This window comes from Diplotaxodon limnothrissa, linkage group LG14 (assembly GCF_057381915.1).
Source record: "Diplotaxodon limnothrissa isolate DT_005_m linkage group LG14, D_limnothrissa_male_GT1.1, whole genome shotgun sequence".
Taxonomy (NCBI): domain Eukaryota; kingdom Metazoa; phylum Chordata; class Actinopteri; order Cichliformes; family Cichlidae; genus Diplotaxodon; species Diplotaxodon limnothrissa.
The window spans coordinates 22841922-22868968 of NC_140609.1; the positions used below are offsets into that span (position 1 = coordinate 22841922).

A 27047-nucleotide genomic window follows, 5' to 3' on the forward strand; every position below is an offset into this window, starting at 1 on the left:
GCAGGTGCGTCCGCCCTCCCTGCACGGCACCGCAGACCACGCCCCACCACAGTAACATTATTCTTGAAATGGCAGAGACTATTATGTTTAATGTGGCAATAACAACAAACATGGAGTTACCTGGTTATCAAGTAGTAATATTCAAACTACCAGCTTCTACTTTCTTCCACTATGCTAGCTATGCTAACTGCTAACTGCTAGTCCCCTGATTCTGACTCCTAGCTGTGTGTACTTGACTCAGTCACATCAGGTCAACAAAGCTGGATGCACTAGGTAATTAAATTTTCCTGTCATGTGATGCTAGTGGAAGTTATGTTGTTTAAATGCCTCTCCCTGACACTTAAGGTGAGACCATTAGCACTTACCAGCTATTTAGCACAATATTTTTATCACTATTTTCTTCTCCATTCAAAACTATCTTGGGTATTTTTCCCCCTTCTTCTTCTCTTTTGTCCTTTCTTTTTCAGCTCCCAGAAGGTTCACTACTCCTCTTTATTAAGTGGCATTTTTGTTGACATTAGCTTTGTTTAAACAGACCATTTGCAATGGGTGCTAGTAGAATAAGGTCGGTCTCCCTCAGGGAGCTCAGGTCTATCCCCCTATGCAAACTTTGAACATTGCCGCTCCCGTAGTTTGTCAACTTTCAGGCCCCCCCACTGGTTTGGAGGCCAAGCAGTTACCTGCCTTACCTGGCTGCAAGCAACACCTCTTGCTGGCCCCTGTGGCCTGCACACAAGTCTGCCTCTTACCTCTCTTACCTGATACAATGACTAAAATACTCCCCAACTACCACATTTCTCACATCTTTATGTCTCTCAAATGTTTCTCTCTTTGACCAAAACACTTCAAATTCATATTTGTCTGTTCATGATACTAATTTCCACGATTCCTTTCTCTAATTTCTGCATTCATTTACTCATCTTAATCTTTTCTTCTTCTTAGTAAGTCTCCGATTTGGCTTCTTAAGTTGACTCTTTACTGTTGAGACCAGTGTTTTGTGGGTAGAGCTGAATAAAGACACTGGTTTATGACCTGTGAGGTGTCTCTTTCTCAGGACAGAGACTGTGATGTGCTTGTACTATTGCGCAGGTGGGCATTGGGACATTCCACTTCTCATTCTGTCTGGTTAGAGGCGGTTTTACGTTGTCTGTGAAGGGAGCAGTAACAAATCAAATTTTTTGGCTTTCATTCCTTGGAACAAGAATACTGTGAGAGTTTGAGAAGAAGGGTGCTTTTTTTAAACTTCTCAATTGTATTGCTTCTTCAACCAGCAATTGGACCAGCAATTCAAAGACTTTTTCTAATGATGATTTCACTTTCTAACATGATGAACTTGCACTAAGTCACACAATGTGCCACTGGAGTGAAAGCTGAGTACATTTTGCATTAAATCATATGACTAATAATAGATGAGTCATTAACTGTATTTCACAACATTTTTGATCCGTTTCTATCAAAACATCCTGGACAGGTCAACTTAAAACAGCACCACAAGCATTAACAGGCTTGATCTGATCTCATAAGTTAAGCAGGCAGCTTTATGGCAACACCGTCCAGATCAGTAGAGTGTATGTTTAGCCTTTTAGCTAGCTCAAAAGCTAGCTTCCAGTGTGACTGCTCTGCTTTGTGATGAGGAAGCCAGTTTGAGGAAAAAAAATATGATTGATCCGATGATTTAACAGACCCAAAAAGTTCAGACAAAGAGTTGAGGTATGAGGGCAGCTGCGGAGCAGTGTCATATATCTCTCTGGGTCTTTTATAAAGACCTCTTTTTATACACTGTTGGTTAAAAATGTTGATCAGTGCAGTTTCAAGTAGGCACGTGGCATTTACCAAAGTTTCTCCGATTCTAAAGGCTTCATTTTTTCTGCTCTGCAAAACGCAGATGAAGTCAGAGCTGTCAGCAGTGATAATCATCTCTGACAATTTGTAAAAAAAGAAAGACAAGTCCTCTCCACCCCTTATCCAGCGTGGTATCGCTGTGAAAGAGAAAACAGACTCCAGTAGGCTATGATTGAGTAACATTCCTGCAAATTGCATATTGATTTTCCTAATGATAAAGTGCTAATTAATGACTTCCCTCCTGCCACTCTGGACAAAGGCTACAACATGCTCAAACCTTTAGGCCTGAGTCTGGTCGTTGCTCTGTGATGAAATCCATTTCTAGTGGCGTACTGATTATTCTCTATAAGCTGGACTCTTCATGTGGTGTTTTTGGCAGTAAGTCATGCTCGTATCAGTTACCATGTAAATTTAGGCCTCCTGCTTAATTACGGTGTTCTCAGTGAGAGCGGGACAGGCGGAGAGGAGGCGGCGAGAGGCGTCGTGATCGAATGATGCATGTCATGAATACGGACTTGTTATGCACCTGAAATGTAATAGCAAAATTGGATAATTGATTTACTGAATTATTTGTTCACGAAATACTGGTGCTGCTGCAGGGGTGGACATGAAAACTGTAATTGTAGCTCTTCCAATTACTCACTAGTTGCGGTGACAACATTGCTCACTGAATGCAGATGGACTGGATCCAAGTCATTTCTCTTGCACGGGGCGCTAACATGTCACTTACATCATTTCTAGCAGCCACCTAGTTTAATTCACTGTGAGATGACCATGAAATTAACATACCATATATCTTGGTGTAGAAAGCTGGGGTTGATACATGAGCTTTGTTTCAAAGCTTCTAATAGCTGCATACATCAAAACAATCTGGCAGCATTCCTGCAGTGTGTTGAAAACAAATGGGCAATTTTATTCCATTATTCATAGAATTATGTCTGACCTGCAACAGTAACAGCTTATTTGTGAGCCAGAGACCTTATGCCCTGAATAATTCTTGGACTGGCGGAGGCCAAAAACACCATGAATATTGCAGGCACCAGCATATGTTTAGAATGTGAAACAGTCTATCTCTTCTCGGTAATCGAATTCATTTGAACCCCAGCAGAATTTCTAAAGGAACAAAAAGCACATAAAATGAAACAAAACAAACCCTATAAAGTTTTAAAAATAATCCCTTCAAATTACTTATGAACGTTTCTTTTAATTGCAGAGTTTCACCTCCAAAGTGCTGGAGACTCGGCAGTGAGTGGCTGAATTACTGACCCAGGAAAGGTGGGAAAAACAGGAGGAGAGCAGCAGATAATGGAGATGAGACTCCATCTAAGCTCTGTTCATATCAGCGAGGCCTGGAGTGTTTCACATCGATCACCTGAGTGTTTGCCATCAAGCCCAAGCAACCCTCAGCTTTGGGACCAGACGTTCCACTATGCGTTAGAAGATTCACGGCAGGAGAGGAGCACACTTTTAAAAAATGCTGGTATGGCTAAATGGATACGAATGACATCTAACACTTTATGTTGAGATTTGTTTTAGCTCACTGTAACCAACACACAGAATTTTCTGCTCTCTAGACAAAATGATATTTAACCATATTTAATCTGCCATAGCTCAGCGCTACAGTGGCTGAATTGATGGTGAACGGGGCTCCCTGTGATCTTTTGTGCCATAAAGCGGGAGATTTTTCTGCCAAGTTCACATTTGCTTTTGCATAAGCATTCTGTTTCTGTTTTATATCTAATTTTCTGCTTCATTATATTGCATGGCGCTCTCTGGCTTCAATGCAAGAAATATTAGTAATCCCCTGTAGCTGCTTTCTGTCCTCAGTGGCCATCAGTGCAGATTCTGTGTGAAACTGCTTTTATTTCCTTGGTTTACTGTGTTTGGGGAGCTTTTCTTCAGCTTTCTCACTGTAATTTAGAGCGCGAGCATCTTCCTATAAATTCTTTGCGCTACTCTCGGCTCAGTCAAAAAAAACAAAAAAACAAAAAACACGCTGCCAAATATGCAATCAATTTAATTGGATCAGCAGGCTGATGGGAACGCTGTTAAGCTGTTAAGCATACAGTATACACAGGCATTACAAACAGCTCCAACTGAAATGAAAGCCATCTGGTTTAGGAAGTCATATTCATACTGCGATAGCAATACAGATAAAATGAGTTAAATTCCCAAATCAGCTCTAGCACAGGATCTTAAGATTACCATCTCCTTAGAAGAGTCACTTTTAGGTGCATCTTCTAAAGCACATAATGCTAAGATTAATAATGTATAAGTGTTCGCATCCATCCAGGCAATTTTAACTGCCTATTTAAGGTTCTGGGGGTGGGGGCTGGAGCCTACCCCAACAGCTTTACGGGAAAAGGTGGGGTAGACCCTGGACATCTCAGAGCTAGTACAGACAACCATTCAGGTTCACATTCAATCAGCAGAAACATCAATTAATCTAATGTGGAAGGAAGCAAGAGCACCTGGAGATGACCCACATATTCAAACTCCACAGAGAGCTGACCACCACACCACAGCGGCACTCTATAAGAGGTTTATACTTTTATAATTTTACAGAAAAACAAACTAATAAAAAAATACCTGCCTTTAAGACAGCATTGTAGGCGGATAAACAACTAGATGTGATCAGGTCAAAGATCAGTTAAGCTCGACAGCATTTAGTTTCTTTGTCACAATAACAGCTATGTGTTTCATCAAAATAAAAGCTCCATCAGACTTATTAAAACAGCAAAGAGCTGGACATGTTTGCTCTGCACATCACTAATGACTTTCTGGCAGGCGCTAAATGGGGTACAAAGCAAAATCATTGGCAGAACTTGCAGAAATGCAGAAAGACGCATGGGTTGAGAAACACAAGCAAATGCACACTTATTAGGTTTTAATTAAAAACAATCATATGAGTATAAGTAAAAAATAGTATCTGTCCAATAACATGTTGGCCTGTCTGCTGTTGATTTACAGCTAAAAAGAAAAAAACTTCCTTAAGTTCCTTTAACTCTTAACTGTCAAGACCTTTTTATGTTAAACAGTGACAAACGTGCACAAAAGTCTTGGGAGAACACATAGATGGTGATAATTTAGGAGTAGAGAGGAGCTCCTAACTAAGTGGACACGTAAGATCTTTGATAAATTTCACATAAAATGTTGTGAAAGGTAAAGGGAGGGATTATGGGAGTGATGGAGGACAGCAAAAAAAAGAAAGTTATGGAGCACAGAGAGGAAGTCAGGTATGAAGTCAGCAACCAATTTCAACTTTCCAAATCAGACCCCTTGGTAGGCTGTAATTCAAGATCTGGGATTTGAAAGATAATAGGCTGTAATACAATTGTCAACACTGAGTCATCCAGACATGGGGCTCACAGGGAGAGTTGGCGGTAATAGGGCAGACGCAGAGTAATCAATACACCATAACTCCCTACACATACCAAGGCCCGAGTCTGGAAAGTGGAACGCTACACTAAATTGTTTACTTTCATTTAACAAACACGCTGCTACCGTCTGGCTAATCTCTAAAGATAAAAGGAGACTGGGGCACTTCACGTCTAATAATTTTATGGTAAGCAAGCCTTCTCAGGGTGTGTTTTAATACTGTTAAAAAGTTATGTTTAGAGTGATAAGGCTTAGAGGTCTGACTTACATATTAAACACTCCAGGTTGCCGGTAGTCTCTCGCATAGACGCTTCCCAATCTCTGCAGTCGAACACTCCATTTTTTTCCATTAATGTGAAGCTTTCTAAACGTCTAAATGTTTTCAATCAGTTCTCCCGGAGTCTCCATAAAATTATAATGACTTGAATGTGAACAGACCTCACGCCCCGACCTGTTAATCCTTAAAATTAGACATAAATGATTAATGAATGCCATTCACGAATGCTGATATGCATGTGAATGCATTTGTCATTCCCCTCGCTTTATGTGAGACAATGGAAAAGTCAGAGCACAAGACTTAAAAGAGATCATTCCCCCTCTGTGAAGAGGTGATTACCTAGGTATCTAATCTGTCCTCCAATGGCCATATTTTAGACTTAAAATAGCTACCCGGTGGTATGCTAATCTGAGTGGAATCAAACAGACTTGATTTTACTTGATTTTTGTAGCACAGTAATTCATATAAAAGGTGTCTTTGGCACAGTAGGTGTCTGTTCTCCTGGTTCCATCACACCCTACAAAGCCAGCAATAATGCATCATAACTGTAAACCCTTAGAGGCGTTTTCCAATTGCTTATTTGCCACAGTTAAATGGAACTTGCGAAAGATGATATTTTAATAAAGTCGATTGTCTTCTGTGGCAATAAATAAATGATTAAGACATGAATGAGACCCAGATTATTAATCGTCTGTGCAATCAGATATAGTGTTTAATGAACTGATTGCAAGTGCGAATGAGGCAATTTACTCAGTCGCCATGTCAGAGAGGTCTGCAAAAATCAACCAATCAAAATTTCCTGTTTTTTGTGTTTGTTTTCACATAAAAAATGGAAGAATTGCTGTTTAATAAAACAGAAGATTGCCTGCAACTCCTAGAACTGGATAAAAAAAACTGCAATATAAGATGAATGCATAGTAAGGTTCCCTGGGCCCTGATGCAGGTTGATATTATTACTTCAACAGCGGATGATGACTTCAAGGAAATTCAAGGAGTATTGTTCTCCCTTTTTTAAACAATAAAATGCATTTAAATCCCATTTTATTGAGCTGGCTCACACTTCTCACCCATAATACATTTTCGTCTCTAAAATTCAAAGCACAGAATGGTCGAGCCTTTTGACTCCCTTATTAATGATGTTATTGGATAGCTAATGGTGCTGAGAGACTGCACAGATGAACGAGACCAGCCACTCAGCGTATGGATGGCGGTCTTAATAAAATATCATCTAAATCAAAACCAAAAGAGGAAAGGGTGCACACTTATTAAAGTATCTAGCTGTCTGCAGCTGACATGTGAAGTGTGTATAATGGCTGTGAGCCTATGATTTCCCAGACTGGGCACTTTTGGTTTATAAAGTCATAGAGATTGCTGATAATGAAGAAACTGTTTACTAGGTTTTCTGCTGTTGCTCCTTTCTTTCTAGGCAACTTAAACAATGTAAATACAGCCACTCCACATCAGTAGCTTTTTAATAGAGCAATCAAGATTATCTGGGATTCAGTTGATTTATTAAAATTGCAGTTAGGGCCATAAGGTTTTGGACACCGACTCTTTTTTGTTTCACTTTCAGCTTTAATTCAAGGGGTTTCAGAAAGATTTTGTATTAACTGTTTAGGAATTACAGACATTTTCAGACACAGTGCCCCAGGCTCAAAAGTAATTAGACAAACTAATCACTTTAAACATAAGGATTATTTTTAATAATTGGATGAAAATCCTTTGCAATGACTGGCTGAAGTCTAGAACCCATGAACGTCTCCAAATGCTGTATTTTTTTCCCTTGAGGAGCTCTGCCAGCTACATTCAGTTGCTGCTTTTTTGGTGTCTTCCTACCTTCAGTCTTGGATTTAACAACATAACAGCATGCTCTGTGGGGTTTAGATCAGGTGACTGACTTGTTCATTGATGAATATTCATTTTTTTTTGCCTTGAGTGGCTTTTTGCCACTTTGGGTCTTTATCCATGTGCCTTGTGAGAGTCTGTCCTAATATTTTTGCAGCATTTGACTGAATCTGAGCAGGAAGTATATTCCTGCACACTTCACAATTTATTCTGCTGCTTCTTCCAGCGGTGACATCATCAGTAAACACTAGTGACTTATTTCCACTGGCAGCCATACATGCCCGTGCCGTAAAACTGCTTCCATCATGTTTGACAGATGATGTGGTATGCTTCAGATCACAAGCTCGTTCTCTCCTTCTCCATACTTTTCCCTTCCCATCATGCTGGTACAAGTTCATCTCGGTTTCATCTGTCCAAAGGGTTTTTTCTGAAAAAGTCTGATCTGGTCTTCCTGCCCTTCAGTGTAACCAGTCGGTGCATTATGTTGTAAACCCTCTGTGTTTCCTGAAGGCCTCTCTTGATTCTAAATGGTAAAATGATGAACTGGTACGTATAAAGTGCCTTTTACTCACTTTTACCACTCGCAGTGCTAAAAGAATGAAACCTCATGTCTCATTCTCCATATCGCACACACTGTCTGCTGTATCTAAGCACTTTTACCCAACATTCACAATCCAACGGGTGCGCCAGGTGCAACTTCTAAAGATACTAAGCAGGAGCTAAGAACTGACTCACCAACCTTCCAATTTGTAGATGACCCCGTTTACCACATCAGCCAATCCAGAGCTGGATAGTGACACCCCTGCCTCCTTGTTCTTAACTGATTTGTTACCAAATAGAAGTTTCCAGATCCTATTTTTAGTCCTCACCTGAGCACTACAGCTCTTTCTCAGTCATATTCTGTTTATTTTTGAGCCTCTGAAAATAGTGGACTGTATATATAAATGTTTATAATTCTTAAAATATTATACAGTTAATTTGTTGAACCACTAGAATAAAGCTAAAAGTCTGCACTTGATTAAAATCCACTGTGGTGGTGTCCAAACACATATGTACCTAACTGCAAATCAATCTCTGTCCTACAGTCTGATGTATATTCTCCCAGTAAAGCTTACATCTGAAACCAAACTAGCTAAGAAACAAACAATACCACCTTTCCACCTACACGAGGTCAACCCGATCCCGGGAATATTATAAAATGGCCAATTTATAAACATTAGGATGAATGTCTACGTTAGGAGTGCATCAGTTACAGCCACTAAACAATTCCCCCTTCAGCCCGGGGATTACATTTGTTTATGGAGAGTATTTATGCCACCCCCTCCAGCACTAAGTCAATAAATGCAATTGTAAGCAAAGTTTAGATGTCATCTTTGCGCTGCAAACAAGTAGCAGGTCAACAATATTTGGTGACACAGACTTGTTTTTGACATAATAGTGACATAGTTTATATTCTGGCTGGTTGCCGCTCTCTGTTGTCACCGTCCACGTAGCCTATTACCTTTTCTATTACTCAGCTGATTGATTCTCAAACTCTGTGTCTAAACAGGAAAATATGAACTTTACATAAGCCGTGGAGGGGAATTAATTAAATCCCAATCATTTTCACAGTCACAGTGGCTGCTCTCTAAAGCAGTTTGACTGACAAGACTTATTTTGGGTTTATAAATCTTCTGTACCACGGTGCACACAGGGGATGGAGGGTGAGGTTGATGTGAAGTGTTTTATTTATTTATTTATTTTTTTATAGGATTGCTTCCTCCATTCATTCGCATTCACAGATACGGGACAAGAAATTTAAACAGAAGAATAAACTTGTGAAATTGAATTCTGTATTACCTAGACAATATTTTTTTGTTTGTTATCAAGGCCAGACACGCCCAGAGAGCAGGACACAGCGAGAGACACTCAGAGGGAAAGACACAGAGCGAGAGAGAGAAAGGATGCAGGATGCGTGTTTTTGGCAGAAAGAAAAGAGGTGAAATTATACGGACAGACGGCAACTATTATCTATCACTCTTTATTCAAGCGAACTGCACAAAAAGCAGACGATATATGGAATAAGAAAGGGAAATTTATGAAATTATGTTTGCGCAGCTGGGAAGGCGGGCGTTACATTTCATCTGCGCTTTAGTGGCACATTCAGTCACGGAGCATTTTATCATTTGACAGCATTGGGAGGAATAATTAGAGGCATGGAGCATGTCGAGCCCAGAACCCCAACTGGCCAAGAACAAATGGCAGAGAGCACGTCAGTGTCTGGTTAAGAAAAGGGATTAACTAGTGAATAACAGCATCGGCCATGCCTCAGAAGTAAAACCTCACACCCATCATCACCCTTCCATACAAACCTGACAATTAGCTCTTTAACACATATGGATGGAGAATGGGAAGGAAAGCTTTGGATTGCTGTAAGTGTATTTGCCTGTATTGGATCCGAGTGTGGAAACGCAGCCAGTTTGTTTTATCACTGCTGTTGGTTTATGACAGAAATTACACATCTTACTTCCTCGAGGCAGACAGACAGGCAGGTAGATAAGCAGGCCAAGATGTTACAGCTGTATGTATGTATGAGGGACGGGGATGTCGGGCGGGTGAGCGTGTTCATGAGTTTATTTATTTGAGTTTTATCATTCATGTGCGCGCAACTGTGCGCTTGTGTGTGCGTGTGTGACAGGCAGGAAGTGCGTTGGCAGCTTTTCAGGCATGGATGCATGACAATGACTACAGTGACAAGAGGGATCACGGGTATGCGGAGGGGAAATGGAACATGAAGAACAAAACAAACAGGCGGAGGGGGTATATGTAGGGGGTGGGGTGGGGGGTTGAACTGATGGCCCCCGTTTTGCACAGAAGGATAATATGTCAGCCGGCACAGTGTGTTTTTGGATTGTTTTGCGTGGATGAGAGTGTGTGTGTGTGTGTGTGTGTGTGTGTGTGTGTGTGTGTGTGTGTGTGTGTAACAAAGAAAAAAGACAGATAAAGAGATAGCACGCTTGCATCAAGACTCAAAACAACATCGCAACGTGAAAGTGTGTCAGAGGAGGCGCTGCTAGGCCCAATCTCGTGCTCACCTAACCTTCAAATGACATTAGGCGCCCCGTCAACATGCGATGAGTCACTCCCAACCTGATGTGATTTATTCAATCGTGCAGAGTAGCCTGGATCGCGGGACACAAATCACCCAGATGGAAGCCAAGGAGCGGGGCTGGGGCTGCGGGCTACGTGTGTGTGTCGGCAAATGTGTGCGCCTAAGTGGATTCGTGCACTTCTTGGTTGTTTTGACCGTCTGCGTGCATGCGCCGATCAGATTGTAATGTGCACGTGCATGAGCTGTGTGCGTGCGTGCTCCATTACGTGCAAGATGAAGGAGCTGCATGATGCCGGCCACTCGCGATCCATGAACCACAAAGTCGTCTTTTTCACAGAGAGAAGCCGTGAAAGCCCCGCGGAGCTCTATGGTTTCCCACCCTTTCCATGAATCATGTTTTTCTTTAAATCTCTCCACTCACTGTGACCCAAGGGCCAAGATTTCTATTAGCTCTGACAATTAAGGCTCAGGATATTAACAGCTGGTATTTAGTGGACTTAATGGGGAGTGTGGAAAATAAACTGGCACGGAGAGCTTTATCGCGTAAAGTAAAAGAAACAATTTTTGATACTCTCTGAGTGATGCCCATGTGCCTTTTCCACCTCATCACCTGTGTGTCTAATTCACCATCAACTAAAGGGAATTTGTGTTCCTAGATTAAACACTACATTATCCAGGACCAGAGTCTCTGAAATCACAGAGTAACATTAATGCAGTGAGCAGCATGTTTCAGAAGCTAATTTGAGGTGGTAATATCTAAATTGTTATGGCTTTGAACAAAGAGACAAAGATGAACAAAGAAGAAGAAAAAAGACCCTTGTACATCAGGCAGCATCCTGCGAATATCATTAGCGCTACTGAATAGTCAATGAATGGCCACTCTTTCACATTTCTAATCTCCAAATAGAACTTACAGGCACATGGACGGTTGCCATTTATAAGTAATGCAGATTAGCAAACAAAGAGCAATAGCTGAGAAGCACGATGGAAACAACTCATGTTGCTTTGATACATTTGAATTGTACATTGCATAGCTGGAAACATCAGGCTGCGTTCACCAGAATGCAGTACAATAATTCTACTTGATGATGATGATAAGGGGGGGAAAGGAGCATCTGTACCACTTCTTCCTTCCTTAATTCCTCACTCTAGATTAATAACCTCAGCTCGAAACAGAATAAACCAAACAAAGTCAAAACAAAGAGTGAAGACAGTCAAATCCTTAAGTAGGCATGACAAACCCTCCCCTCGTGATGGGTAGCTGCGTGAAGACGTTGATGAGCGTCTTGAGATGATGATTCAGGGAAAACAGATTAGGCAGGGGAGCAGTCTGGCAGGTCGTTAGTCAGGGATGTCAGGACCAGATACAAATGAACTGTCAGCAGAGGAGGAAGACAGAAGCAGGGAATGGTTGGACAAAATAAAGAGACAAAAGGAGCTGAATGGAAAGAAAGAGGAGAGGGAGAGAGCAGACGCCAAATGAATGGGAAATTTAAGGACGACTCCGATTTATGGGACTAACCAATTTGTGAGGGAACTGTGGAGTTCCAGAGCAATAATTTAAACAATTAACAACTACAATGGCATAATTGCATTAAACATTGTTAAAACATGCATAATTAATCTTGCATGGCCTTCTTTAGAAATCCATACATTTACAATCAATTGTAATAACAAGAGCAGACCAAGACTGCATGCAGTACCTCAAACAGAGCTCAAGATAATTCCTTCACAGCACGCATATAAACGAATCCCAGAATTCACAAAGATATAGCAAAAAATGTCAGATTTGCCAATCTCACTGTGGAAAAGAATAACTTCTTTACATCACTTCTAAGGTTGGCCGAGCTCCTGCTAATGGACGGACATGCAAACCAAAACCCATCATGTGATCCTCTTTGTGGAGGTAATGATGAATGTTTGAATTTAAGTACACAGTGTTTCATTCGGGTATCTTAAATATGACTTGTAAATGAATGCTCGTTCTAAATTGAATCATCCCTCTGCAACATGCATCAGTTTGTGAACCAGACAGGACTGGGGACATTTGCTTGTCTTTTTCATCTGTTTTTTTTATTGGTTTAGAAACTTAGGGAGAAGAATGGTATTAGGTACCCATCCATCCATTATCCAAGCCATTCTGAAGTCAGCCAAGAGACCTCCCCAATGTGTTTTGGGTCTGCCTCTGGGCCTGCTTCCAGATACACATGCCTGAAACACCTAAGAGGTGCACTGTGGAAGCTGGGTGATGGTAATGAGGAGGGACTCTGGCTGGAAATTCAGGGCCCTTAATTGTATGTTATGTATTTGCGATGATTGTGCCAGCATGTTAATGTATTTACTGCATAAGATGCACGATAAATTAAAAAAACCTTTAGAAAGATCCTTCAGCGTAAGCACATTTTAACACAGTAACAATAATGTGCTTGAGTCATATAGTTTATTATACTAGCAGAGAGTCCCACCTGGATCAAGTGGCCATGTGAGAGGAGGAAAGGGGGAGGCTATTTAAAAAATGCCCAACTCTATGTTCAGCTCAGAGTCCATTAGCCAGTTAACGTGTCATGTTATTACAATATTTAGTGGACCATCACCTCACTACCTGGATTTTGGACTACCTCACCGACCGACCACAGTATGTGAGGACTCAGGGCTGTGTGTCGGACAGGGTCGTCTGCAGTACGGGGGCCCCACAGGGAACGGTTCTGGCTCCGTTCCTCTTCACCATCTACACTGCAGACTTCTCCCACAATTCCACCCAGTGCTTCCTGCAGAAGTTCTCTGATGACTCTGCAATAGTCGGCCTCATCACTGATGGGGACGACAAGGAGTACAGAGGACTGACTCAAGACTTTGTGGACAGGTGCCAGCTGAACTACCTCCAGATCAACGCCAGTAAAACCAAGGAGCTGGTGGTAGACTTCCGCAGGCACAAGCATTCTCCACTGCAACCACTGAACATCCAGGGTATGGACATTGAGGCTGTGGACAGCTACAGGTACCTTGGTGTTCATCTGAACAACAGACTGGACTGGACTCATAACTCAGACGCCCTCTACAGGAAAGGGCAGAGCAGGCTGCACCTGCTGCGGAGACTCAGGTCGTTTGGGGTGGAGGGCCCACTCCTGAAGACCTTCTATGACTCTGTGGTGGCTTCTGCTATCTTTTATGGTGTGGTCTGCTGGGGCGGCAGCATCTCTGCTGGGGACAGGAAGAGACTGAACAGGGTGATCCGAAGGGCCAGCTCTGTTCTAGGATGCCCTCTGGACCCAGTGGAGGTGGTGAGTGACAGGAGAATGGCGGCTAAGCTGTCATCCCTGTTGGACAACATCTCCCACCCCATGCAGCAGACTGTGACAGCACTGAGCAGCTCCTTCAGTGGGAGACTGCGGCACCCACGGTGTGGGACGGAGAGATTTCGTAGGTCTTTCCTCCCCACTGCTGTCAGACTCCACAACAAAGACTTTAACTGAACAAACACACACATCCACACATGTGCAATAACACTAAGTGCAATAATCTTTTCTGGCATCGTTGTATTTTTACTCAGTTGTATATAGCATTCGTATTCTATTTTTATCTTATTGTATATTTTTATTCTATTTTATTCTACTGTATATAGTATATTATTTTATTCTATTCTGTACAGCTGTGTACTGTATTTATTCTTATTGTATTCTAATTTTTGCGTCATAACTTTTGCACTGTCCACTTCCTGCTGTGACAAAACAAATTTCCCACGTGTGGGACTAATAAAGGTTATCTTATCTTATCTTATCTTATATAGCGACGCTCCAAACTCATTTGCTTGTTGCCATCTAGTTTCAGCACTGCCTCTGTTGTCTAGACGAGTGGGCAGTGACTTAATACAGCAGGTTACCTCAATTAACCAGGATTTACTTTTTTTGGCAAAAACATCTAGAAATGCAGATTTATTTATCAGGACACAAGACCTCTTTAAAATACTAATACGCAAAGTTGCGTGATCAACGAGGCCACCACATCATGCACCCTTGTAGAAGCTAATTCCCAATCAGCATTACTCTGAGCAACTGCTTTTCACTTGACACAAAACTGCAAGCCCTCTGATTAACTTTCACTTGCTCCACCGTGCAATTATGCGCATAACCAAACTGAAAACTCTTGACAGCAATTTAGACAGATTAGATGTTCTTTTGATCAAAAGACATATTAAATGTTCCCATTCGAGAGACACAGTTTTAGATTACGTTCTAGGTTAGCGACACATTTGAACTTTGCTTTTGTTTTTGCATAATTTCAAGTATCATCAGTGGGTGAAACGATCTGCCTGCACAGGATAACTAAAGATCACCAGAATCTAAGGCCATCGCCATAAAAAAGCTGTTGCTAATTCACTCATGGTTGTATGCCTCTGCCAGTATTATCAGGCCTCAGTTGTTGACTTTTCAACGTTTGGAGATAAAATGTCATTGCTTCATCGTTTTATCATATTTTACATCTGTGTGTAATATTGTCATAATTAAGTTCTTGAGTTATCGCCAAAAATATGATTTGTGACCTTGGTCTTTGAGGCTTGAGTGAATGTTTTTATGGATGAAGAGTTCAAAAACATAAAGCTGCCAGTGCAGCATATCAAACACATGCAGTCAGTAAAAACTGCCCTCAGCTTATGTTTGATTAAAAATGAATGAAATCATCACAAGTTGACCTCTGACCTCGAGGTCAAGGCCACTGGGACTGAAACTTGTCCAAGATTTTTAGTAAATGCACCTATTGTATGACTGTTCAAGTCCTAGCTGACTTCCTTCTTGAGTCATTTCATTTACTGTTTTTTCAAAAAACCTGACCTGCTCTCGACCTCATAACCTTGAGGTCGAGATCACTGAGATTTCAAAACATTTGAGATTTTAAGTAGACGCACAAATGATCTCAATTTAGAAATACTCCATCAGCTTTTTACGGCTGAGGGTTAACAAAAAGTGGTACAGATGATGTTTGGATATTATTTTTAGATAATAAGGAGAGTACACACATATACGCTGTGCATTCTCACACCCATGAACATGAACATACCACCTGTACATACATACCAGATATTACTGACTCTACCACAATTATCTTTATCATCTGTCTTGCTTCACATGTGCCTGTGGTTCAAGAGCTATCACCAAAATACATATTTAGAAGTTATTTCACTTTTAATAAATTAAACAAGTTATAAATGAAAAGCACTTATCATCTACAGCTCCCTTTGGGGTTTCATGTGCCAACTAGGGATGGACAATCTAGCCAAATGATCATATGACCGTCTTTTGGAATACAATCAAAGGATCTGAAATACAGTGTCAATTACATGCTTGCCTGGATACACTTCTCTGCATTATGTTTTACTGTGAATTTAACCAGAAAGTTGTTAAAGTAGCGATTTTATTGCTGTGAGACTTTTTCGAGACGTTCTTCCTGGTGAAACCAGTCACATTCTTGCTTCGTCAATGTGGACTTAATGTATTTACTTAGCTGACAGTGAGGGGAAACTCACAGAAACCACAAGGCCTTGCCGACATTGTGATCGCCACGAAAGGATCAAGGATGTGTTCGGCAGATTCTGCAGACTTAAAGAATCCAGAGTGAAACAAGCCAGGAATTAAGATGGATAACACTGATGCACCTTTCCTCAAACATCAGTGAAAAAAGAATGACCTATTTTCTCAGTCTATTCTTTTATAAGTCTCATATTGAAATATATGAAAATTTACTCACCAGCCACTTTGTTAGGTACACCTGCACTGAGTGAATTCCAGCACCTTGCTGCATCTACCCCTAAAGAATTAATGCACTTTAAAGGACAAATGGGGTGAGACTGGGTAGTAGAAAGGTGTACCTAATGAAGTGGATGAATGAATATAATAATAATAATATGAACAATTATGCACCTATCCAACTTATCTTGCAGGTCAGTGTGTGTAAGCTACAGAGATGTTTTGGGTCTTTTCCTTATAATTTTGTTTTCATTTTTTAGTAGCAGACTATTAACCCAATATTACATTTTATTATTTATTGCAGACTAGATATGTGTGATAAAACATGCTGGTGACAAAACTATTTAAAATGAGAAGGCAGAATGAAAAAGCTGTTGGTGTCTTCATCAACCTGAGTTCATAGTATTTAAAAAAAATTAAATAAATCAAGCCAGCTACTGCTGCTGTGATCTGAGACTATAAACATAAATAATTAATACTGTTGGACTTGGAAACGACTTTGACCGTGATGTGTAAATAAACATTTTCATTTCCACGTCCCCACAGGTCGGCTTTGTGAAATGGCAGCATACTTCAAAAAGTACATGAAAAAAAAAAACACAAGCATTGAGCGTATTATTGCTATTTTAGAAATGTATTATCACAGTGAGATTGGAAAACAGGCACAATGAAATGAAGTGCGATGGAACATAATGGAAGTTGTTCTCGTCCTCTTTTGTGTTGTTTTTATTTGTGTGTGTGTATGTGTGTGTGACGAACACAATGCGCAATCGGCACGGCCATTAAGAGCACAATAAATAGGATGAATCACTTATTACAACATCTAAGGATACAAACGTCCTTCTATTTTCTCCACTTACAGCTTCAGCATCACATCTCAGCCTGACAGGTATCATGGTCCTGGGTCCTTAACCCAGTATTTCGAGATTTTTTTCTGGACTTGTTATTTATTTCATTAAAGGTACAAGATCGTTTATGTTCTAATTCTTGAGTATTTTATTTTCTAGTGTTACTTTTTCTTGTTTTATTTTTAGTTCTGCTTTCATTTCCAGTCTGTCCTAGTCTTGTTTCATTGTTTGTTTACCTTTGGTCTCCCCAGTGATGTCCTGCGTCTTTTTTGGTCTGTCTGCATTCTGTCTACATGGCCGTCTGTGTTCTCTATCTTGTCAAATTCACATGTCTTAGCCTGGGTGTTACTTAGTGTTTTATTTTGATAGTCCCATCTTGCATTTGTCAAGTGTCAGTTCTGGTTCCTGAGTCATTTCAGGTAGATTCTATTCAGATGCGTTCCCAGGCGTTTCCACTCTACCCCAATCTCCTCTCTCTGTATTGTGTCACATCCTCCATCGTGGTGTGTATAGTTTATGGTACTCTGGTTAGTTAGTTAGTTACTATTCTGCTTCTGTTACTCTTTTGCCTGCACGATAAAAGCAATGATTTTAAGTTATGTTGTGTCTGCTGAGTCCTGCACTCTCTGTTTTCCACACGCCCCGTTTTATGACACCAGGGGCACGATGCTGACCATTTTAATGATGCTGAAACTATTAACAATGCTGTCACTAAGCAATAGCTGCTTCTTCTTCTTTTCTTTTCTTTTTATAAAGAAAATGGTGGTAATGGTAGTAAGAGGGTGGTTGTGGTCATCATCTTGTATCTGCCATGAATCTGTGCTTTGTTCCACTCTGCAGCAGACCTGCTAGTCTGCAAGTGGATCGCAACAAAGGAAGAATCAGATGACAATGATCTTATTGAGGTGTGGAGGCAAGAGAAAAACAAGCAGGCTGAACAAAGAGAGAAGAGAAAGGAGAGTTACAATAAGAGAAGTGACTATGTCAAAGACTGTGGAGGAAAACATGAAGATGGCAGCAGCCCACTCCTAATGAGTCATAAATCAGCTTGATATGAATAATCTCTACAGCACTATTAGAGCAAAGTGTTTTGAACCTCATTAATTTCTATTAGGGAGCAGCTATCTTCTAAGTTTACTGTAGCATCAAATTTTATCCAAGCCGCTTTCGTTACGATCGTCCTATAACTTTCACGGCTCCCTTAACCTTTATGTGACCAAACGCCATTACTTCCTTTTCATTTTTAGCACATGTAACAAAATATGCAAAAGCTTGTTTTTAAGCATGCCCAGTGGACATTAAATATTTAAGAAATGCCTCTTAGACGTTTCAGTGATAATGATTCAGCTGTTAGCCTGTTACTGCTTCGAAAGCATCTTTGTGAGGAAGCCTTTACTTTAGCTGCCTCCTCAGCTCTTTCTCTGTTTGCTGCTGTCACCTCTTTTAAAGGCAGTGTGGCTGTAAACAGTATACAACACCTAGTAATGAAGTAACACAATAATCAAAGTAAGCAACTGTGCACTTCACAGTATGTAATGCAATGGGATTAAATCCATGTGGAAAAAGGTAAGTCCAGCTTTAAAAGCAGCAAGACAACCCATGTGATAGACCGATGACTTGTCGAGAGAGAGACCCCACATTTTGCCCCCCGAAAATGCCAAATGGAGGGAAGGATGGATGAGTCACAGCCAGACTGATCAGAAAAAGCAAAGAAAGACTCTAATGATGATGACTTCCTCATTCGTTCAACAGGTCCCGTCTGGCTTTCTACAATTATAATTACAAGACAAATGGCAGCACAAACAACACCAGCAGTTGCAGCAGTATGACTTATAATAATTAGTAATATTTATTTGTTTGGTCCAGAAGTGCACTTCACCCAGTGAGTGAGGCCAGAATAGCAACTGTACTTGGTCTCCAATTTGCAGTCACATTAAACGAGCAGAAAAAAACTGCCTGTAAAGCCCTGATTAAACGAGGCTCTACAATTTCTCTGTCAGAGCTCTATCCACTCAATCACTCATTCAAGGCAGGAGCATCAATTAAAGTACTATTTTAATACAGCGCTCGAAATCAACATGTTACGCCCACGCCATTTTCCGTCTTCTTACCAGAGAGGTGAAGATGTAAGTGTAGTAGACTGACAGCATTCCCAGCTCTGATGCCTGCAGAGAAAAAAAAAGACAGGAAGGGCGACAGATGAAAGATTAAAGAGAATGTAAGAAAAGTGCAAGGCACATAGGATTGGTTATTGAACAAAATGATATTAAGTTTGAGGTCAAAGAAACACAAAGAGGTGGGGAAACAAAGCAAAAAGCAGGGATAGTGATAAAACAGGGTAGAGAGGTCAGTGATGCAGTGTAACTCGAACTCTGGTGTGAGCAGACAGATCAACTGCACATCTCGATAACACCGGGCATATTCCTATCTGACAAAGGTTCTCAATAGAGCAGTTAATTTCTGAGGAGCATTAGTATGCCGTTCGACACTCTGTCTTACAATTTGATTAAATCAAGTCAGAGTGAGGAGCAGTTGTGAAGGACAGGGTGAACTTCTCATGGTTTCATTTCATTAAAGCTATCATAAAAGAAAATCATGAAGGAACAGATTTTAGAATCAGAATCAGAAAGGGTTTTATTGCCAAATGTTGAGCGGGTTTACAACATTAGGAAATTGCTGCGGTGCTTCAGTGCAAACATACTGTTATAAATTACGCTTAAATAGACATGAAAATAAAAATAAGAATAAGAATTAAAAGTGCTAAGTAGATAGATATATACATGATATATACATGAGTGCAGGTGGTGATCAGTGCCAAACATGGAATGATGCAGTGAACACAGCGTAGGGTCATGTGTTAGTGGTGGGGACAGTCATACGGTTATTGTTCATGTGTTCAACAGCAGAGGGGAAGAAACTGTTCTTATGGCGAGAGGTTCTGGTGCGAATGGACCGGAGCCTCCTGCCTCAAACAGACTGTGTCCAGGGTGAGAAGGGTCAGCTGAGATCCGAGCTGCACGCCCCAGTGTCCTGGAGGTGTACAGGTCCTGCGGAGATGGGAGTCTGCAACACGCTGCAGTCTCTGTTTGTCCCTGATAGTGGCTCCAGGGTACCACACGGTGATGGAGGAGGTGAGGATGGACTCGATGATTGCAGTGTAGAATTGCATCATCGTCCGTGTTGGCAGGTTGAATTTCTTCAGCTGCCTCAGGAAGTACATCCTCTGCTGGGCTTTCTTAATGACGGAGGTGATGGTGGGCTCCCACTTCAGGTCCTGGGTGATGGTGGTACCCAGGAAGCGGAATGAGTCCACAGAGGTGATGGGGGTGTCAGTCAGGATGATGGGGGGGAGTGGAGCTGTGTGCTTCCTGAAGTCCACAATAATCTCCACTGTCTAGTGCCACAACGCACATTATCATTAAAACCAATTAAAACCCATAAACCTGTAAATATCAAGTGGTTGACAAAAAAAATGTTTTTCAAAAGTCCCACAGTGAGGAGACCAGATGTCTCTGTTGTGCTGTGGGGGGGCATCATGTTCTCATGGTTTGGATTCTCTTAGAGGAACAAGTCACATTAAATCAAACTTGTTATCAGTTATCTCTTTTATCTTATGATGAAACAGATGTTTGAAATGAATGAAAATGAGAATAATATCCATATAGTTTCCACACTGAAATTATTCTAAGTGTGCATCATCAGAAAGACTTTAATAACAGATATTTACCTGTGAGCCAAACAAAATCTTATTGCTTTTTATTTGTTTTTGTTTCTAATGTCTCTGTAAAGCACTTTGAATCACCTTGTTGTTGAATTGTGCTATACAAATAAATTTGCCTTGCCTTGCCTTGCCTATTGTGTGCTGAGTGTGAGTATCAGGTGTTCAAACTACAGTAAATAATAAAATACTAAAAACATGAAAGGTGCTAATTATTACAGCCTTTTTATTATTAAACTCCAAATGACTGCTCAAGATGTTTTTGTACAGCTTGTACTTTTGCAAACTTAAGCACGCTATTAATCTAAAAGTACCCTGAGCTTCTCTATGCACAGTAAATTACATGCTTCAGGGGGGTTGTTTGTTAAGGTCTGCCCTGGGGTTACACGGCAGGTAAGGGTAGCTAATGGTACAAGGCGGCTGAAATGTTCTCTCTTTGCAGAAAATACATAAAAAAAACTGAATATTTCAAGCCACTGCCTCTTTTCTGTGGGTGACCTCTGCCTTTAATAGCAACAAACAGAAAATGACATTATGACCCAGAACGCTTTGTTTGCTACCCACACTTTATTCAGGATGTACAACACCGCCATAGCTAATGGCTGATGAAAAATCCCTTCGGTCTCTTTTGCTACTTTTGAAATAAGCCTTCTTGCGTTTTGTTTTGGGTTTTTCTTTTACTTTTGATCTTGTGGTTGTTCAACCACAGCTTTTGGTCAGAGTGCACAGTTTGCACTGCACCATATATACTGGACAAAGTCTTGTAATAAACAGCTGTGCAAAGAATTGGGAGGCCTGAATAAATGAGATTAAACACAAAATGCTGACCTAAACCCGTCTGAATGCTAAAACCTCAGAGAGTGAGACCTTTGCCGGAAGACGGTTTGAAGTAAGATGTAAACAAACTAATAAGGGGCAATGTCTTGCATGACATAGGCCATTCCTGTCCCTTTAGACAAGCTTGGCGCTCTCATGATTATCTGAGACTCGTGAATATTCCAGTGCAGAGCTTTGATATGTTTGGCAACCGCACACTTCACATGAGGTTTGATTGCCAACTTTCTACCACCCTGCCACAGGACTGTCTTTTGACAGGCAGAGACAGACAGCGTGACGCAGAAAGAAGACGGGCTATGCGAGAGCCAAGGAGATGGATGAACAAGACCACATGGCGAGGGTGGTGTGAAGAAATAAAGTGAAATCCTCTTCACTGCATTTGGGTGCAGAGAAAACACAGAGAGAACAGAGAGTGGTGAGAAGAAAGACCAACTCCATATTCAAACTGAAGAGACAGATGGAGCACACACAGAGAGAAAGAGACAGTCCAGTGTGGACTCCTGCTGCTCTGTGGTTGCTATGGTGACTAGATGACCACTGAAAGACAACCTGAAAACTTTACTTAGACTGAAAACTACTGTGATATATATGTGTGTGTGTGTGGGTGTGTGTGTGTATATATATATATATATATATAAAAATAAGAGGGAACAATTAATATAATGAAAAAACAAGAGAATCATCTTCTTCTCCATCCCTCTCCCAACCCTCTTCTGCCCCCACTCATTATCACCTCCACTCTAGCTATCCATCTATTGTCTTCAAGAAATAATGAGGTGTGTATTAATTACTAAGAGACCATATGCTGCTGCCACACACCCTCACTTCTTCAGCTCCAACCTGCACCGATCCCATTATTACTTTTTACAGCATAAATGTCCAAACAGCAGGAGCTGTATCAGTAGTATTACATTGCTGTAAAAACAGATTTTTCTTTCTTTTGCGATATTTGCCAAAATATAACTAATTAGACAAAAATTACAAAATTAAATACAAAATGCAGTTTTTAAATTATGATTTTTTTTATTAAGGGATAAAAATAACCAAACCAACCAGGCCCAGGTTGAAAAAGTAATTGCCCTCCCCAGACATGAATTAATGGTGATTAACCACATTTTTAGTTGATTTGACTTTCACTGGCCACGACCAAGCCCTGGTTACCACTACCCTTCCTAAATCAAGAAATCACTTTAATAGAAGCTGTCTGAGAACAGGAAGTAGGCTAAAAGTTCTCAAAAAATCAACACATGCAATTCACAAAACAATGTCACTGACATCTGTCAGTCTGGAACAGGGCAACAATGCCATTTCTATGGATCTGGGACTCCAGAGAACCCCAGCAAGATCCATTATCCACAAATGGAGAAAACTTTCAGGGGAGGCCTGGTCTACCAAAATGACTCCAAATGCAATTAGATTAGATTAGAATTTGGGATTCAACAATAAGAAGCGTGAAAACAGCATCCGTAGCAGAGCTCCACGGGGAAACTGCTGACTCAACAGAACACAAAGGCTTGTTTTGGGGATCCACCATCTGGTGGATATCCTGGACTGATGAGACAAAAGCTAAACATTTTTGGAAGGTCCTGTTACATCTGGCTTAACACTAACAGCATGCCATAAAAAGAACATCACACCAACACTCAAACAGGGTGGAGGTAATGTGTTGGTCAATTATTGCTGTAATTGATGGAACCATGAATTCTGCTCTGCACCAGGAAAGCCTGAAGGGGTTTGTGAAGCTAAATGCCACTTGAATGGCTAAAATAAAATAAAATAAAACAAAATTAAATAACATTTTGGAGTGGCCTAGTCAAAATCCAGACTTAAATTAGATTGAGATGGTTACACAGGCCGGTCAAAATTCCTCCACAGTGATGTCAAAGAGTCATCGCCACTTATTACAAATGCTCGACTGCAGTTCTAAATTCCTAATTCTAAATATTAGGTCAAGGGAGCAAATCATTTTTACACAAGGCCATGTAGGTTTGGATAGACTGCCTTAATAAATGAAATCATCATTAAGAAACAGGATTTTGCATTTACTCAGGTTATCTTTGCAAAATGTAAAAGCAAAATATTTGAAAACATCTGAAACATCTAATTGTGACAAATATGCAAAAAAGAAAAAAGAAAGAAAAGAAATCAGAAAGGGGGAAAATACTTTTTCACAGCACTGCACATTAAAGTAAACGTGTCTAAGGTCGTATTAATGTTCCACAGCATTAATTACTGGTATGTGCCATTAGCAAAGAAACCACGCAAAGGTCACACTGATATGCTTCTGACAGAAACTGCACTCACTGGTGTTGTCAGTCGTTTTTTCTCTGTTTATGTAAAAGAGGAGGAACCAGTAGATAATAAATTCACTTCATGTGATACACTGTCTTAAAGAAAAAACACTTTAAATAAAATGAATGAAAGGTACAAAAGTGGAGAAAAGGCCTTTGTCTTATGAGTCTGTTCTTAAACTAACCTGCAAAACATTTGGTGAAATCTTACTTCTCGACACTCAGTCATTGGAATACGACTGGATTTTATGCACTCCTACATGTGCAGTAATTTGAAAGGACGTGCTTGTTTGGCAATATCGCTTGCGTTCATTTCCTTTTTAATTTAGGCTTAGATTTTGAGCATAACTCTGTCTTTGAAAACCTGTGCCCACTTAAACACAAATTCTTATCATCCATCTTGCAATTCAACACTAAGCGACTTAAAACTTTTCCAACTTTCTCCAAATACTGGAGAAAGTTGAACAGTTATCCTTGAACAATTGTTGCCACCGGCGTTCTTCCCTTGCTTTCACTTTTTGAGATTTATATGAATGTGGAGTGGTATTAATCCCAGACCGCAGGCACGGAATAAAGAGAAGCGTTATCAGTGCATACAGATCACGGCTATCGTGTGTCCCATACTAACCCGCTCCAAAATGATATGTGACATTGTGGCATTGGCATCGACTATTATGGTGGGAGTCTTGTCATCTCGAATCTCCTTTAGGAGTGGGGTCGGGTCCTGGCTGTCATCAAGCATGCGCACAGACAGAGTCTCCTTGGAGATGAGGAACTGCCTGAGGAGCTGCTCCAGGTTTAATAAGCCTGCCGGTAAGACACACATGGAAAAAAGAAAGAAAGAAAGAAAAGAAAAACATGAGAGACAGAGAATTACTCATATTGAAGGAAAGAATCTCCCAAGGAAATGGTACTTTAAATGCATTTTTAAAATTAGGATATATAGCCAAAAAGTTAAGGAAAGTCAACAACATTTATTAAGTTTGATCCTGCAATGCAGCATGAGCCTAAATATTCAGTGTCCTTATACAGTCGTGTGAAAAAAAAGTTTTCACAGGACTGCAGAGTCCTGTGAAAACTTGAGTACACTCCCTGATTCAGTAGTTTGTAGAACCACCTTTACCATCAATAATTTGAAGGAGACACTTTCTGTGTGACTTTATCAGTCTCGCTCATGGTTGTGGAGAATTTTTTCCTTAAACGAGGTTAGTCTTTATGCAAGCCTGCCACAGCATGTCAGTGGGGCTGAGGTTAGGACTTTGACTGGGTCACTGTAACACCTTGATTCTTTTCACTTTCACCCATTCTGTTGTAGATTTGCTGCTGCGCTCAAAATAATTCTCCTTCATGACCCAGTTTGGGCCAAGCTTTAGCTGTTGCATGATGCATGACTGCAAGCTGCCCAAGACCTGTACTATGAAGCAGTATTTTCTCATATCCAGGTAATGTCAGACTGGCCCTGGGTTTTCTGTACTACAAAAACAAAACTCTCATCATGGTAAGTTATGCTGGTAACGTAACCTGCTCAAGAGCAGATCCCTAATCAGGTTCCAGATCAGGGATCATCAGGTATGAAATCACCATCTATTGAGCCTCCAGTTCTCCAGAAAAGCATTACCATTCCCGGGTGTTTGCATGGATAGTAGGAAGCTCTTTCAATCTAAAATCTTGCTGTTTTATACTTTGAGTTTTCCAGTTGTAAAAATGTTATTCTTATGAAATAAGCAGTAATATATTATCCTACATTAGGACCTCTGTTTGTACTTTATTTCAAATCTATATGCAGACTAAGGCTGCAATTGAAATCTGCTTTTATATTCATTCTTAATTGGATTAAACACAACCAAGGTTGCTAAGTAACAACAAAAACTTAAACTGTCTAACATTAATTAAATACTCATTTTCAATATATGTATATATATTTCTTAATGATAGAGTTATGATATTGATAAGTCTCCTAACTTACACAGTTGGTATTAATGTAGCAGCTCTTTTCCACTTTCACTGATTGAAGTGTTTGAAACACACACACATTCGCACAAACCATTTAATACTAAATTACTGTAAAGTCCTTTTCTTCTCACACATGCACCGCTGATTTGTTTGAAGCACCTATGTTATTTTCAGTCTGTGTTATGTCTTTAACCTATTCATTTTCCCCCTAATGCTATAGTTTCATGTTCCTTTGTAAAATATGCTGCTCTAATGTCAGTCTACACTGATCCATAATTGCCATTGATGAAATGCTGCCATCACCACCCTCTTCACGTGAATGTGCAAACCTTGTGGAAACCATGGGTTTAACTTAGCAAGCTGATAATCAGCTCCGTGCAAGCAATTATCCTGATTGCTAATGTTAGGTTAAGTGAATCAAAGTAACGGGAAGACTGAACGGGATTTGTACTGTGGCTGCAAAACAATTCCAAGTCGTCACCCCTCTGCTACTGTGCTCGACATTTGGTTGCCGATGTGCATTAGGTCTCGTCTGTCAAATAAACATTATTCTAGAAGTCTTGGGATTTGACCAGAAGCAACTTTTCTTTGTAAGATTTGACACAGAAAATGCCCTGTCTTCTAAACATACTTGTTCTTTTTCTAATTGTACAATGTGAATTTTAATATTTAATATGCCATTCGAGGCATGCAGAGTCTGAGATGTAGCTCTTGGATTTTTTGCAGTTTTTCTGAGCATTTCATGGTCTGGCAACTTCAGCTTTTATAGAGGTGCTCACACTGGCTGATGATCAATTAATCAATTGCATTTGAATGGCAGCCCACGGCTGCTACTTACCTCCTTAAGTCCTGGAAGTTTGTACTTAATTCTTCTCAGGACTTTACTCAAACGAGTATTATTTTCATTCAGATCAAGTACACCGATCATCTTTAACGGCGGCTATCAGGTAGCTATCAAACTGAAAGCAATGAACTTCTCTCATACTCTATCCCCTGGTAATAGACCATTTGACTCCAGTTGGGTGAGTGGGATTTGCCCTAATTAAAGCATAGCCGACTTAATCATAACACTCCCGGCAGCATTTTACGAGTCACTTTGCATCCATATATTAGCAGACCCAGAGAGGATATGGGCTAATTTTCCATGTAGTTGTCTTGGGAAACTTGGAGTTCAGTAAGATGAGGATAAATACAGCCTCAGTAAATCCAAAGGGCTTGTTTTGTGG

General features: G+C 40.5%; 1 protein-coding gene across 1 annotated transcript in view; it reads right to left on the reverse strand.

Moving 5' to 3' along the window:
- Window positions 1–27047, reverse strand: part of grik4 (glutamate receptor, ionotropic, kainate 4) — a 270949-nt gene that overhangs the window by 78934 nt on the left and 164968 nt on the right. The window contains exons 6-7 of the mRNA XM_085371274.1: window positions 24497–24675; window positions 19134–19187 (exon numbers count right to left, since the gene is read on the reverse strand). Of these exons, the coding sequence (XP_085227400.1) occupies window positions 19134–19187; window positions 24497–24675 (233 nt within the window). The remainder of the gene's footprint in view (window positions 1–19133; window positions 19188–24496; window positions 24676–27047) is intronic.